General features: G+C 42.3%; 1 protein-coding gene across 2 annotated transcripts; it reads left to right on the top strand.

Moving 5' to 3' along the window:
- Window positions 1–792: 792 nt before the first annotated feature.
- On the top strand, window positions 793–11,324 carry LOC136513849 (vesicle-fusing ATPase-like). 2 transcript variants are annotated; one of them, XM_066507824.1, is made up of 22 exons: window positions 793–964; window positions 1,118–1,364; window positions 2,194–2,289; window positions 2,374–2,458; window positions 2,539–2,589; window positions 2,874–3,044; window positions 3,158–3,312; window positions 3,389–3,497; window positions 4,075–4,174; window positions 4,262–4,317; window positions 5,198–5,263; window positions 5,360–5,442; window positions 6,293–6,426; window positions 7,017–7,227; window positions 7,780–7,911; window positions 7,990–8,050; window positions 8,131–8,190; window positions 8,438–8,496; window positions 8,599–8,686; window positions 10,414–10,536; window positions 10,750–10,815; window positions 10,900–11,324. In XM_066507824.1, exons 2-22 carry the CDS (start codon window positions 1,189–1,191, stop codon window positions 11,041–11,043), a joined length of 2,226 nt encoding a protein of 741 aa, XP_066363921.1. In that variant the 5' UTR covers window positions 793–964; window positions 1,118–1,188; the 3' UTR covers window positions 11,044–11,324. The 2 variants fall into 2 exon arrangements, with proteins under 2 accessions (XP_066363921.1, XP_066363920.1); XM_066507823.1 differs by having other exon boundaries at window positions 793–1,364.
- The last annotated feature ends 4,238 nt before the right edge of the window (window positions 11,325–15,562 follow it).

The following is a 15,562-nucleotide window of genomic DNA, read 5'->3' as shown; positions in this document are numbered from 1 at the left end:
TTGCAGTATAAATGTGTTTTAAAAACTTATTGCAACATAAAACATAATCCAGAATAGATACATAGACTTAATGTTTTGTTTTTGTTTTAGACTCTTTAATATTTATCTTAGACTTCATAAAAAATTTCAAATCACCATTTTAGTCTTCACTACTACTCTCTCTGTCCAAGAAAGCATGCAACTACGGATTGCGTGCCGGAAAAAGTAGTTTGCGTTTGACCAAATTTCACACTTTGACCTCAAATTAATTTATTAAGAAAATGCATTTTGTAATGAATCTAATAATATTTATTTAACATCATAAATATTAATATTTTTTATCTATAATTAATCGGACTTGAGATACTAAACCATGACATGTGCTAGAATTGTATGTTTTTCTGGACAGATGGAGTACATGTGTGTTCTTTACTATATGTTTCAAAAAATGCATATACGTGCATGATGAATGCTAATTTTTAGCATGTACAATGCCATGAATACCTAATATTGGGGTTAGTAAATCCTTACTTAGCACCTTTGTACATCGAAAGCTTCTACTAGCAAATAAGCACCAAAATAAGTCTATTAAGATTCAAACAATTTGGTACAACTGAGCTGAATCAATTTTTCTTGTCTTTGGCTTGAAAAGCAGCTCTATTGGTGAAGCTAAATCTATTAGTAAACCGTTTAACAAAATAACTTCTTTTTTTTTTGAAAAGAGTACCATAATACCCTTTCTTTTTTCATTTCTCTATTTTTTTCTTCCCTATATTTTTCTTCTCTCTCTTCAGTCTCCACCATATCTCTTCTCCCACCTCGTGACAATCTTCCTCTTCACCGGCTGCTTGCTCCACGCGCGGCCGTCTCTCCCTGCGCCGGCCCCTACCGGTCCCACGCCGTCCCTCCCTCGAACTCGAAGCCGCCGCGCCCCCGAGGCTGCTGCGGCCGCCTCCCTCGAAGCCTGCCGCGTGAGCCGTAAATTGTACTTTTTCCTCGAAAGAATCCGGTGCACCACATTTGGCCCATGACCAGGCCCAAAGGCTCTTCCTTCAGAACGAAGCGAGCCAGGAGCCACTGTACACGCCAGCGGGCTCAGAGCATAAACTGAATCCCTCTTCTTCCTCTTCGCGAGCAGCGAGACATCACACGCGCCTGCACGATCTCCTCCTGCCAGCGAGATCTCACCACGGCAGCGGCGCCGCGGCCATGGCAGGAAGGTACTACCAGGGGCAGGCCGGTGGCGGGGGCGCGTCCATGGAGGTAGTCAGCACGCCGAACCAGGAGCTGGCCCTCACCAACTGCGCATACGTCTCCCCCGCGGACCTCCGCCGCTTCCCCAACGGGCTTGCTCTCGTCGCCGACGCCTGGGTCTTCACCCTACGATATCCTTTTGTAGATGGTCTTGTAATCTATTGTCTGCACAGTTTATTCTGAGATCTCTCTCGCACGAGCCTGCCTGGAGCTTTGATCTGGTCTGGTAACCTCAGTTTGAATCCTGGGTCTACGGAATTCCGCATTGATGTTTTGATTTTGGTAGCATATTTGAACTTTGGTAATCTCTTGGTGATGACCCGCAAATTCGGTTGCACTGATATTTTGGTCCGTGTGGAACAGGCTTCGTACATTTATAGCCTTGGTGATGTTACTGGAACTGTTTGATCTGTTTTATGCCATTTAGATGCACTGGAAAAGCCTTTTATGATGAATCAACTTAGAAATGAACCATCATTCTCCTGCCATCTCTTAAAAAAAAGAACCATAATTCTTTCATTGACTAATGATCTGATTTCTTATCATATTTGCAGGTTAGTGTTATACTGCTATTTATCATTCTAATGTTGTGCTCAGGTCCACAGTGTGACCATTGGTTATTGTGGCCTTGAAATCTAGTTATTTCAAAATAACATAACATTGCTTCAAGTTTGTGAACAGCTGAATCATATGCAGATTTGATAATATCATGTATTGTCCTTCCTGAAGGGCGGGCCTGGTGCAAGCGGTAGAGTCTTACCGCCTGTGATCGGAAGGTCCTGGGTTCGAGTTGCGGTCTCCTCGCATTGCACAGGCGAGGGTAAGGCTTGCCACTAACACCCTTCCCCAGACCCCGCACAGAGCGGGAGCTCTCTGCACTGGGTACGCCCTTTTATGTATTGTCCTTCCTAAGGGTTTTTATCTTTCTCTTCTCATGTTTTATCCTTAACGAATATCCACTGACCACAATGCTGTTGCAAGTGGACGCATTGCCTTGAATGCTATTCAGCGTCGGCAGGCAAAGGTTTCAGCTGGGGATTCTGTTACTGTTAGCAGGTTGGCAGTTTAACTGTCCACTGAAATGAATATCTTTATGATGCTGTGTTGCCTTAGTGTTTGCAATGATAATTTGTTGTCCAGTTTTGTCCCCCCTGATGATTTCAAGTTGGCTTTGCTCACTTTGGAGCTAGAGTATGCCAAGGCAAGAGCCAACCGAAATGACGAGGTAAGCTATGACTGTTTATGATGCAGATCTTACTAGTGCTTGATCACTGTCATCTCATATTCTTTGTCTTGGCTTATCAGCTGGATGCTGTTGTCCTTGCCCAACAACTGCGTAAGAGGTTTCTGGATCAGGTACGAGACTATCGGTTACTTTATTTCTTTGAGTAGCGCTCTTTTTCATTCGGTTAACTTTAAAGTGTATGCTATTCATGAGATGCCACTAGTGCATTATTGGATTATCAAATGCTGTAGTTTTATTATTGTTACTTATGTGCCCAATAAGTTTGTCCACTTGATTGCTTCTGCTGGGTTTCAACTCTAGCCTACCCCAACTTGTTTGGGACTTAAAGGCTTTGTTGTTGTTGTTGTTGATGTGCCCAATAAGTTTGTCCACTGGGGTTGTTTACACATTACAGGTCATGACCTCGGGGCAAAGGGTGCCATTTGAATTTTATGGAACAAACTATGTATTCGCCGTCAATCAAGCTTTGCTAGAGGGACAAGAGAGTTCTACACCATTGGATAGAGGATACTTGTCAAGTGATACATACATCATATTTGAGGCTGCTCCTAATTCAGGAATTAAGGTTATCTGAAACACCCCCTATATTGTTCTTAGCACTCATTTTAACTGCGAATGTGGCAGAAGCATTATCTGTAAATTGTAACATACCTCAATAATCCTGTTTTTGTACTTTAGGTGATCAACCAAAAGGAAGCTGCTAGCAGCAAACTTTTCAAACATAAAGAGTTTAACCTGGAGAAATTGGGGATAGGTGGGTTAAGTGCTGAATTCACTGACATATTTCGTAGGGCATTCGCTTCAAGAGTCTTTCCTCCTCACGTTGTCAGTAAGTAAGTATGATACCTGCTTCACTGTTTTTTTCTACTGTTGTAATCGAGATCTTTTGCTAACGATCTAATACTGTAGGTTGGGCATCAAACATGTAAAGGGTATATTGCTATATGGACCTCCTGGTACTGGCAAGACTCTTATGGCCCGACAAATTGGCAAATTATTGAATGGAAAAGATCCCAAGGTATGAATTTTTCTTAATAAACATGGATACAAATTTGTCATTTACCTAACTATTTGTGCGAAGGTTGTTGTATCATTCAGTTTATAAGTATTTGAAGGACATTTTACTATATTTGAATGCTAGATTAAACTTGGGCTGAGGAAGTTTCTTATTTGCTAGTGTTAGACTGTTAGTAGATCAGAACTTAGCACTTTTCAGGTAGTCTCAGTTCTGTTATTGTAAATACTAACTCAACTAAAAGCTTTAATTTTAGTCCATATTGTGCTGATAAATTTTCATGTACTATTGATGATAATATAGTAATATGCTTGAATGGAGCACGGTTAGCCAGTGGTCTGTACTTATATGATTTGTGAAAACTAACACCATAATGCAGAGGCAGAACTAGAAATTTTAGCTGTGGAGTGAAGTATAGGTTAGCAATGTTGTCCGTCCATCTAAATTAATAGATGTAAGAGGGTTTGTCAAACCTGTGCAGTGAATTGATTCCACAGATACTACCATCTTCCTCTATTTGTAATGCTAGATTTTTGTCGATTAGCCTCTTACATGTCTTATACATTTTTTCCAATCTCAGATTGTGAATGGACCTGAAGTTCTGAGCAAGTTTGTTGGAGAAACCGAGAAGAATGTGAGAGATTTGTTTGCTGATGCTGAAAATGAGCAGAGGACACGAGGTATGTTTTCTCATAGCATTTCCATATTTCTGTGTTGATTGAAACCTTTTAAACACTTCATTCTTTTGTACCTCCTTTCTGACACAGGTGATCAGAGTGACCTCCATGTTATCATATTTGATGAAATTGATGCCATCTGCAAGGTGAAATTAATTTCCCGTTATGTTTATGCCATCATGTGTATTGTACTATTTTCATTGCCCAGAAGGTCTCGGGTTCGAGTCGCGGTCTCCTCGCATTGCACTGGCGAGGGTAAGGCTTGCCACTAACACCCTTCCCCAGACCCCGCACGCTTTAGCAAGGTGCTAGATTTCTCAAATACGACAAGGTGAAGGGCGGGCCTGGTGCAAGCGGTAGAGTCTTATTGCCTGTGACCGGAAGGTCCCGGGTTCGAGTCGCGGTCTCCTCGCATTGCACTGGCGAGGGTAAGGCTTGCCACTAACACCCTTCCCCAAACCCCGCACAGAGCAGGAGCTCTCTGCACTGGGTACGCCCTTTTAGAGCTTTAGCAAAGGTGCTAGATTTCTCAAATACGACAAGGTGACAGATAAAAGATAACTTTCAACTATCAATAATTCATTAGATAAGGGTGTTCTTACCGGTTTAGATTTCGGTGGAGTCTCCATGGGTACTAGTGCTTTTATCCCCTAGGTTGCATTTGAGAAAAAAAATCCCTTATAATTGTTACATGAACTTCCTCTTAAATGTGTTGCTACAGTCATGTATTATTGGAAAGGCCCTGTCAAAATTACGTAGTTTTAAGTGGCATAGTTTCTTCTGGATACCTTTGATTACATGAAACTGAAACCTGTTATCTATGAATCTATGATATACTGTCCGTAAACATTTCTTTAGTTATACCTAATTCCCACGTTAAGCTCTTTGATCTCTTCTAGGTTTTCTGTAAATTGCATTGTCTATTGCATGCACAACTGTATACCATATAATTTGATCATTTACAGTATCATTCATTTTATTTAAAACAATAACCTGGCTAGCCTAAATGGAAATCTGATTATGCAGTCTAGAGGATCTACCCGTGATGGTACAGGTGTACATGATAGCATTGTAAACCAGCTCCTTACAAAGGTGCGATCTCGTAGAATCTGCAACTTTTTTTTTCTTTTATGTTCTGTATATACATTTATATGATACTGAGTTCTGATCAAAATTTGTACCCTTTAGATAGATGGTGTTGAGGCGTTGAATAACGTATTGCTTATTGGAATGACCAATCGTAAAGATTTGCTTGATGAAGCTTTATTGAGGTAAGCTATGTTTCTCTTTGGTTCATTTTACTAGTAGTAAACTCACCAATTTAGTGGTTAAGGGCCTCTGTGGGTGGGTGGTGTTCAAAAATGTGGTATGAAGGAACCGTAGTATTGAGTTGCATGCACCGACCAGTTCAACCTAAAAGCTTAAGCTGATGGGGAGAGGTGGGCAATTCACTTATATTCCAACACTCCCCCTCACGTGGAGGCTCCCTCAGGCCTTAGACGTGGAATATGAGCGAGCAACAATTATTTTATTTAATTGAGCTAACCAGGATTCGAACTCGAGACCTCTGGCTTTGATACCATATTGAGTTGCATGCACCGACCAGTTCAACCCAAAAGCTTAAGCTGATGGGGAGAGGTGGACAATTCACTTATATTCTAACACATAGTTTTACAAATCAGAGGTGTGCAAAATCACTGTTTTAGAAAAACGACGTCTTGAGTGGGGTCTCTAAAACACCTAAGATACTACAGTTTTAGCAAGGAGTTCTGTGGTTTTCAAAACTACAAGATCTTTTTTGCATCCAAACACCTTTTAGCTTTCCTATACCATAGTATTTTGCAAAACCCTAATACGTTTCCAAAACTCAAAATGGAAACCTTTCTATCCAAACTGGCCCAGTAGCCTGAAATGTGTCATATTAAAAAGACGGAGTTGGCTAATGAGACATAGATATATTATTTAACCTGCCTATTTAATGAATTCAAGCTAGTTTTTATCACTCAGGTGTGGCAATTCAAAGAGGTTGATGTTCATTGATTTAGGAATTTTGCACCTTAACTACAGTTTTTTTGTTTTCTATTTGCATAAGTCCATTGCCCTTTGGTACATCTGTTGCAGACCTGGACGATTGGAAGTTCACATCGAGATAAACCTGCCTGATGAAAATGGTCGTTTGCAAATCCTTCAGATTCATACAAATAAGATGAAAGAGAATTCTTTCCTATCTCCAGATATTAATCTTCATGAGCTAGGTTTGTCTCTTCTTTTTTGGCGAATCGATATACTTTCAGGCATTGCATTCTTTATAATAAAGGTTTCCAGTATTTTTCATAGCATGGAACCCTCACCAGTTAGTTAGCTCTGGCTGAATCATGCTAGTTCTATTGATGGAATTGTAATATTTTGAAACTTTTGTTTTGAAATATTTACTGTGTCAACTGTTATTCTAATCCTCGTGTTGTACAGAACAGTAGGCTGTCTTTCATTTTTCTTTGGCTTACTATGTATGCTGCATGACAGATAATAGCAGCAGACATAATTAACTGTATGAACTGTTGTACAAATTGTAGTTTTTCTTGTGTAAAAAATTGTGTCGGTTCTCAAACTGACCACCCATGTAATAGACCCCTAAGGCAAGGATGAAGGGAAATCTCATAGCAGCCCAAAACCAGATTCCCTCCTCACGTTAAGTGTCAACAAACAACAGCTGCACAAACCACTCTGCCAGTTCAACAATAACATTACTTATGCACATTAGCACTCATTGGAAATTCTCTTTGTATAGAATGAATTGATGATTGTTAATACTATGTCCAAATGACACCTGATTTTCTGAATGAAGCCGCACGGACAAAGAACTACAGTGGAGCGGAGTTGGAAGGTGTTGTCAAAAGTGCTGTCTCGTTTGCTTTGAACCGGCAGATAACCATGGATGACCTCACTAAACCTTTGGATGAGGAAAGCATTAAGGTTACTATGGATGATTTTGTGAATGCACTTCATGAAATTACACCTGCATTTGGTGCTTCCACCGATGATCTCGAAAGATGCAGGTGCGTGCTGTAATGTCTTTGAACATTAATTTAGCAAAATGACATATGTACATATGTCAAATGCAAGATGATTGTATTCTTTTTAGGGCATTTCTGGGATCCGCTCTCCTTTTTTTCTCCACGAATATGCAGTTCAGGGATCCACTCCTGTTGCGTAGCACTTATCTTCTCTCATTGTGTTTTTGTGTGTAGATTTAGGTCTCTGCTGTCCTCTCCATATTCTATCAAGCATGCTTTTACACGCTTACGTTAAATATGTTCCACTTAATGGTTCTCTCTCTATCTATTAGCTAGCTTAGTAGGAGGTTCTCTCATTTTTTATGTATGTCATGCACAACTTGACATGAGCAGATAGCATGTGCTAGCATTTTCAGCTGCTCAGCTTATTTGAATTATTTATTCTTGGATGCTACTCCTATTTCACACATATATGTGTTTTTGTAATTAGTTTCCTGTGTATATTGTATAATACATACTGTTGGCTTCCTTGTTTCATAGAACTCAAATAATTTAATTTTATATTCAACAACATCTTTATGTGGAAATATGCAGATTGCGTGGTATTGTTGATTGTGGCAAGGCACATAAGCATATTTACCAGAGAGCTATGCTCCTTGTAGAGCAAGTTAAAGTTAGCAAAGGTAGTCCACTTGTGACTTGCCTCTTGGAAGGTCCTGCTGGAAGGTACAGTATCTAAAGGCTAAATAACATCCATGTCTTTAAAAACTTTGCTGGAAACTTATTTCATATTTACTGCTTCAGTGGTAAAACAGCTATGGCAGCAAGTGTTGGCATTGACAGTGATTTTGCATATGTCAAAATTGTAAGTTTCCTTTCTTTTCAGTTTTCCTACTTTATAGCAAGGTATAGGACTAAATTTCTGAATTGTGCTTTTCACTATAGATATCAGCAGAAACAATGATTGGTTTCAGTGAAAGCAGCAAATGCGCACAGATTTGCAAGGTCAGTGATATTCTGTATATAACATTTAGGGTATCCTAGTCAATAGCTAATATGAATATATGGAAAGATCTATTTGAAACTTTATCCCATTTACTGTTCTTGTGTTGTTCTGCACCATTTTTCTTTATTCTCTCTCTCTGTCTCTCTCTATCTATCTCTCAAGGCACTTTGTAGCTATATCTGGTTTGCTTTTTTTTGGGGTGTGATTTCACACTATATTGAGTTTGTGTCTTGTTGTAAAATGCAGGTTTTTGAGGATGCATACAAGTCTCAGTTCAGCATCATAATTCTTGATGATATCGAAAGGTACTTGAGCCCTTGATTCTAAAAGTGAACTGGCTGCCATGCAACCTTTGCGCGTCTCATTTAACTTCAACTGCGTTTTAATATTCTTGTATGATCTTGTAGGTTACTGGAGTATGTAGCCATTGGACCACGCTTTTCAAACTTGATCTCTCAAACTCTTCTGGTCCTCCTCAAGAGGGTTCCTCCTAAGGTTTGCATAATTGCCCAGTATTTTTTTTCTCGAACACGCAGGAGAGCTTCGTATCATTATATTAAGAAGAAGAAAAGGAGTCTAAGAAGACTCAAAACACAAAACAAGCCCATTAGGGCTTGAGTTTACATGAGTGATTAGCCAGGAAGGCAAGAAAACTTCAACTAGCGACCTAAGACCTTTAGCCCCAGCCATACACCACAAATTTGCCTCATCCCTAATTTCTTGCACGAGAGCATTAACATTAGGTGAGGCTCCTTCAAAAACACAAGCATTCCTATGTTTCCAAATCCACCATGCTACCAACACCACTAATGAATTGAATCCCTTGCGATGTTGCTTTTCGATTTGCTGCATTGCATGGCGCCACCACTCAATGAAACTTAGAGCATCCAGGCCTGGTGTGTGCTGCTGCAATCCGACCAAGGACAGAACTGAATACCAGACTTGTCTTGATAAAACACATGCTGTGAGCAAATGTTGCACATTTTCATCCTCCTGATCACATAGTGGACAGTGCTCAGGATGATCAAGGCCACAACGAGTGAGACGGTCAGCTGTCCAACAATGATTCAGTGCCACCAACCAAATGAAATACCTACAGCGAGGAGGGGCCCAAGTTTTCCAAATATCCTTCCATGGTTCAAAATCAACAGACCCCACAAAAAATCGTCGGTATGCTGACTTAGTCGAGAATTCACCGGAAGGAGATGGTGTCCAAATATGCCGGTCTTCCACTCCAGGAGTAAGGACCACCTCAAATAAGATCTCCCATAATTGCAGGTATTCTAATAGAGCTTTTGTTTTCAGACCACCTCTAATATCCCTGACCCATGAATTATCCATCAATGCTGTATGAACTGTTCTTTGGTTTAAAATTTTCTTTGGCACATACCTACACAAGGATGGCGCAAGGTCTGTCAAGGATTTCCCATGCATCCATTTATCACACCAGAAGAGTGTCCTGTGTCCATCACCCACAATAGAAATAACCGAAGCAGAGAACATTGCCACTGAATTAGGATGCACTTGAATGTCAAGACCAGCCCATGGACGGTCAGGTTGTGTCTTCTTCAACCATAACCATCTCATTCTCAAAGCCCAGCCAAGTATTTCCAAATCAAGAATTACCAGACCTCCTAAATCAATTGGCCTCTTGACCCGGCCCCATGCAACAAGTCAATGACCTCCATTAACCTCTCTGCGGCCTTTCCAAAGGAAGGCTCTTCGAATCTTGTCAATTGCTTTAATTACCCATTTAGGAAAATTCAAAGCGAGGAGCATATAGATGGGTATGGCCGTGAGCACTGCACGGACAAGGGTAACCCTCCCAGCTGGGTGCATCATGGCCGCCTTCCATCCAGGAAGCTTATCTGCAATCTTGTCAATTATCACATAGAATTCAGATTTGGGGAACTTTTGGATTGACAACGGGAGCCCGAGGTATTTGCAAGGAAATTCCTGGACCTTGCACTCAATAGATGATTGTACAGTTTCAATATCTTGTTGATGGCACTGAATTGGGCTTACTGAACATTTACTGATGTTTGTCACCAACCCTGATGCCATACCAAACACATGAAGTATTATCCTTGTGCTCCATACTTGGTTATTGTTTCACTACTTACATGTTGAACTCGGACACTGAGGCGACATCGTTAGCAGAAGGTTAAACCCCTCTTTTGTAACTACTTCATTTGACTTGCTCGCCTCTTCATATTTTGCAGGGAAAAAACTTGCTTGTGATTGGAACAACAAGCGAGGTTGGCTTCCTAGAAACTGTTGGAATGTGTGATGTGTTCTCTGTGACATACCATGTTCCCAAACTGAAAAAGGAGGATGCCAAAAAGGTGAGGGAATACCATACTGGATTTTGTTTCCCGGGTAGTTGAAATGCTACATACTCCGACAGTTGCAAGATATGGTTGCAGCGTGGCAGTGATACTTCATAATACAATCATGATGTTTATTGGTTTTCTCTGCATATGCGATGATCACAGTGTGTTTAGAAGTTTGTGCCTTGGATTCATTAGGTGTGTTCACACTTTCTGGTTTCTCTACAGGTATTGCATCATCTTGATGTGTTCGATGATGGAGATCTTGATGCAGCAGCGGAAGCACTGGATGATGTAATCTTTTGTTGTTAATCTAGCATTCTTATTAATAATCAGAAACCTGAATGATCAAACCCTTACAATGCTTCTGTGTTGCAGATGCCAATCAAGAAGTTGTACACACTTGTTGAGATGGGTGCACAGGGGCCAACCGGAGGAAGTGCAGAAGCAATTTATGCCGGAGAGGACAAGATAGATATCAACCATTTCTTTAGCATCTTGAGTGATATTATCCGTTACTAAGCCCGCATGGAGCCGGAATGGACCCTAGGTGTCCAGTAGGAGTTTGTTTGCACCTGTGCTTCATCACCCCTTTTGGCATCCTCACAGCGTGTAGATTGGTTGGATGTGGTGTTTTTGTTTGATGCGCCTACCAGAGCTGTTGGATTTGATCAGAGGCGAATTACACGATATAGCATTTTTGTATTGTATGACGATGTTTATACAGTTGATAACGGGATCCAGCTATGCACTTCAGAACAGAAATGATTTTGGTTCTACTTTTATATGGTTCCAGCAATTCACTTTGTTATGTCGAATATGAACAATCTGCGTCTTGAAAGGCTGCAATACAATTCACACTGATGATTGCGTGGCTAAACATTTGACAAGCCATGAACTCTAATGCTTACTGGAAGCAATACAGCTAAACAGCGGATTTTATTGATTCTAGTATAGCAATCTCAATCGCATTATAAAAAGATGTCTATTTTACAAGTGTCACTAGCATGACCAAAACCGTACAAACTAAGCTTCGATTGGCAGGGCTTCCTCGTCGGTTTCAGGAGAATAATTTTGGCTCCTTCCCCAGGCCCGTGACTTAAGGCTGGATAACGAGCTGGGCTCGGCTCGTTCTGGCTCGTTAAGATAACAAGTTAGCTCGGCTCGTTATCCTAATGAGCCAGAAAGCCAGCTCGGCTCGGCTCGTTAAAAGCTCGAGCTGGCTCGTTAAACTCGCGAGCCAGATATAAAAAATACACAAAATATAATATTTACATTTATCTAAAGTTTGAGAATAATAATAATATAAAAGAAATACATCTAGACCAGTTACCAGTCAATTTATAGGGTCTAGACCAGTTACCAGTCAATTGTAAAGTGCAAGACATGAAGTAATACAAAAACTAATATAAGTTTTGATACTTTTTTTCCTGGAAACTTGGATCGTTTAGCTCGCGAACGGCTCGCGAGCTGGCTCGAGTTGGCTCGTTATAGCTAACAAGCTAAAATCTTAGCATAACGAGCCGAGTCGAGCCAGCCACGAGCCGAGCGAGCTAACGAGCTTCGAGTTTTTCGTTCAGCAAACCCTAGGTTTAGATAAGGTCTAACCTAAGTGAACCCGCAGGCTAGCTGCTCCTTGGCAATACGAAGACGGAGGGGTCGTTCCACGAAAATGCGGGGTGCTCTTGTTCTTTTTTTTTTTTGTGGGGGGGGGGGGGGGGGGGGGGGGGGGGGGGGGGGGGCTACGACCTGCTGCAAAAAAGCAAGTTTTAGCAAAGATTAACTCAAGGTTACAACATGGCCCGCTGCAGAAAAACAACACCCTAGGTAACAACCATATCTTATATTGCCGAATAAAAAACAACACCCCAGGTTTCAGCTACATTTAGGTTGTTGCCGTTTCCATTTTACAATATGGAAACAAGCTGTTCGATGGTTTTTCGGAAGGGCTACAACAGGCACTACAGGACGGCAGGTAGCCGAGCGATTGCTTCAGGAGCAATCTGATTCGGGGAGGAGGGCTCATCTTTCCTCGTTCCTCCTCATTCTCTTCTTCCTCCTCTGCATCCATGGCTAAAAATTTTAAGAGAAACCCCTATGAGAGCTCCATGGGGTAGGGGGGCTGGAGCCCCTCCCCCCTCCCATGTTGAGTCCGGCCATGGTTGACACACATGACTACCTATACCATTTCACTGCATCGCTGCCGTCTCTAGGATTAGTTTGTAGTGTGTATATAATAATAAAGGAATATAGTTAGCTCGTATATCCATATTATATTGTGCCATGTAGGGTTAGTATATTGATGTAAGATCAACATATGATCAAATGGGAGGACTGCCTTGCATAGCTTGTATATATAATAATATAATACTAACAAGCATGCTCGTGTGTTGCAATGAAATCTAATACATATAGAAATCAGGCTTCGTATCATCACCAGACACAAGTTGCTAGCGTGGGTCATGAGTCCGGGTCAAATACGAAATTTTGGCTCTTTAATATTAATATACTAGCGAATGTGCTCGTGCATGCAACGGAACCCAATAAGTGTAGGAATTTTGTACTCCGTATCATCGCTAGATGTGAGTTGTTCTAAATTGTACGAACTCGAGTCCTGAATCTAGGTCACATACGAGATACGTTGTAACACCCTCGGTGTTACACCCTAAATCATTTACTAAAACACGTCATGAGCATCATATTTATAGAGTAATGCATGTGATGAAACGAATAGGTGAAGTATTTCAACTAAAAAATCAATAAGAATGCAAAACGAAAAGTTACTCCACGATTCGTACAATTATCAAGTATGGTTGTAAAGCAATTTTTATTGAGTAAAATTACTATAGAACTTATATATGGGGCTTAAATAAAGTTTGGAGTGTGAACTTTGTAGAAGATGATGAAATACTTGCTGTTGAAAAATAACCTTGCTAGCTAATATTTCCAATAGCTTAGAAATACAATTTGAAATAGAGTTCAACTCAAAACTTAGAAAAATTTTCAAGTCTGTTGACAGTTAGACATTGTTATGTTTAGCAAACTATTTTGAGGAATTGGGTTAAAGAGCGATGTAGTGTTATAGCTTGATTAAGTAGCCTCATATACCATCTTGAGTGTAGTGAAGACCGTTTATGTTTAGGAGTAACGGTTTGCCACGCTGGGCTGGCCGTGTGCCGTGGGAATAGTAATGGGCGCTGCCATGTGAGGCCGTCGCGTTTTCGGTTTGCTTCCCCCGCATGGACGCGGTCACCGCGCGTCAGTGGTCGACGTCGCTGCGTCGGTGCACCTCGGCACGCTCGCGTGCTGCCGCGTTGGGCTGGCAGTGTGCCGTGGGAATAGTCATGGGCGCTGCCGTGTGAGGCCGCCGCTGCTGCTGCGCAGCCGTGCCGCGTTGCCGCCCGCCCTGCGCGCTGCCGTGCTGCCAAGTCCGCCGTGCATCGCGACACGTCTACTACCGCTGCCGTTGTACCCCCATGCTCATGTCTGTGCCGCAATGCTCTGCGCCCTAGCCCGGTTTGATTCCGTGCATGTGGTTGCACCCGCCGTCGTCATGTCATTGATGGCGCTGCGGCACGCGGGCTAGGCCGGCGTGAACACGCTCGTGCTCGTTCGCTAGTGGCTAGACTGGGTCACTGTGGTTACGTCAACTGCGTCCAGCCAAGGCGTGTCACAGCAGAGCCCTAGCCGCATTCCACCGCCATCACTCTGTCTCCCATCTCTCAGCCGCCGCCGTCACCTTGCGCCCACGAGTGCGCCTGAGATAGGTCACCTCTATTCAATTCGGCTCATCCGCACCTCCGCCCTCACGTCTCCTCGTCGCCCAACCCCGCACCGCCTTGATGATGGCCCGGCCAGGCGCCAATTTGGCGTCTTCCCGCTAGTGCCCACACCAGTAGGTGTGCCTTGCCTTCCTCTTCATCATGCATGTCTCGGCTTAGTCGCTACCAGCTCCACCCCGCCGCTGACATGACCGTGCCGCCGCGGTGCACTGCCGCACGGCTTGGCTGCACATGGCCAGCTTCTCTCCGCCACTCTCTTCGTTATCGATCACCGCAACTAGGCTCACGGTAGCCTGTTAATGCTCACTCGCTAGCTAGATGGGTTTGTTGATGCTTGAGTTCACTGGGGCGGTCGCGCCACCATTGCGGACGGCCGCGTATCGCCGTGGCCGGCTCCAGCGCGTCCCGCCGCCCCGCGCTGCCGCTAGGTGTAGCTAGTTGAACCGGGGATGCAGGCCGGTTCGATCGTCGGGCTAGTGGCGGTCCCAGGTGGCCGGCGCAGCCGTGCTAGGCCAGGGGGTTAAGTGAGAGGGTCTGTGAGTAAGTAAAATAGTGTTGGTCCTTGGTTGCGAATTAGGGGAAAATGCAGGATCTCTTTTGAAAAAAAAACGCTGACGCTCGAGGGACTCTCCCGCCGCGGGCCGCCTCGCGCGTGGGCCTGCTTTGCGTGGGCCGTGCCTGTGGGCCACACGTGCGTGCGCGCTGCGTGCGTGTGGGCTGCGCGAGAATTGGTTTCCTTTTTCCAGCGAATTAGCAAATGTTTTTCTAATTTAGTTTTGAGCTGATCTTTGAAAAATTATAGTAAATTATGTAGATGTCCAAAAATTATGAAACCAATTTTGTTAGGTTTCTAAAATTGTGCTCTATCTATTAGTGTATTTAGTTCATATATATATATATATATATATATATATATATATTTGTTGATACCAGTGGCTATTGAATCATTTGAGAGTGCTTAATATGATTAGGTTAAATAATTGTAGGAATTTTTGTGGTAGATTGGTGATAGCAAAAACCCTAAAATTTTTATATTAGGTTCATTGTATTATTATGTGCTCACTGTAATTTTTGTAGCTTTAGAATAGACTTAACATAAGGGTAGTTTAATGCTCTTTGTTTCAAATATACATTAAATCATGAGTAGAAATAAAGATATATTCTTCATTTATAAAGCTAGGTGTTTGTTAGTTGAACCCAACACTTTACTTGATGAACATGATAGTTAGCTTAGTATCCTAGTCACTAGAGTTAGCTTA

The sequence above is a fragment of the Miscanthus floridulus genome, chromosome 16 (genome assembly GCF_019320115.1).
Source record: "Miscanthus floridulus cultivar M001 chromosome 16, ASM1932011v1, whole genome shotgun sequence".
NCBI lineage: Eukaryota > Viridiplantae > Streptophyta > Magnoliopsida > Poales > Poaceae > Miscanthus > Miscanthus floridulus.
Note: the sequence above shows the minus strand (reverse complement) of the source record. Positions and strands in the feature narration are given on the sequence as shown.

Coding starts and splice junctions, on each gene's coding strand:
- LOC136513849 (XM_066507824.1), top strand. CDS start 1,189: ATGGCAGGAAGGTACTACCAGGGGCAGGCCGGTGGCGGGGGCGCGTCC. Junction 3,045..3,157: donor CTCCTAATTCAGGAATTAAG/GTTATCTGAAAC, acceptor TTTGTACTTTAG/GTGATCAACCAAAAGGAAGC. Junction 7,912..7,989: donor TTGGAAGGTCCTGCTGGAAG/GTACAGTATCTA, acceptor TTACTGCTTCAG/TGGTAAAACAGCTATGGCAG.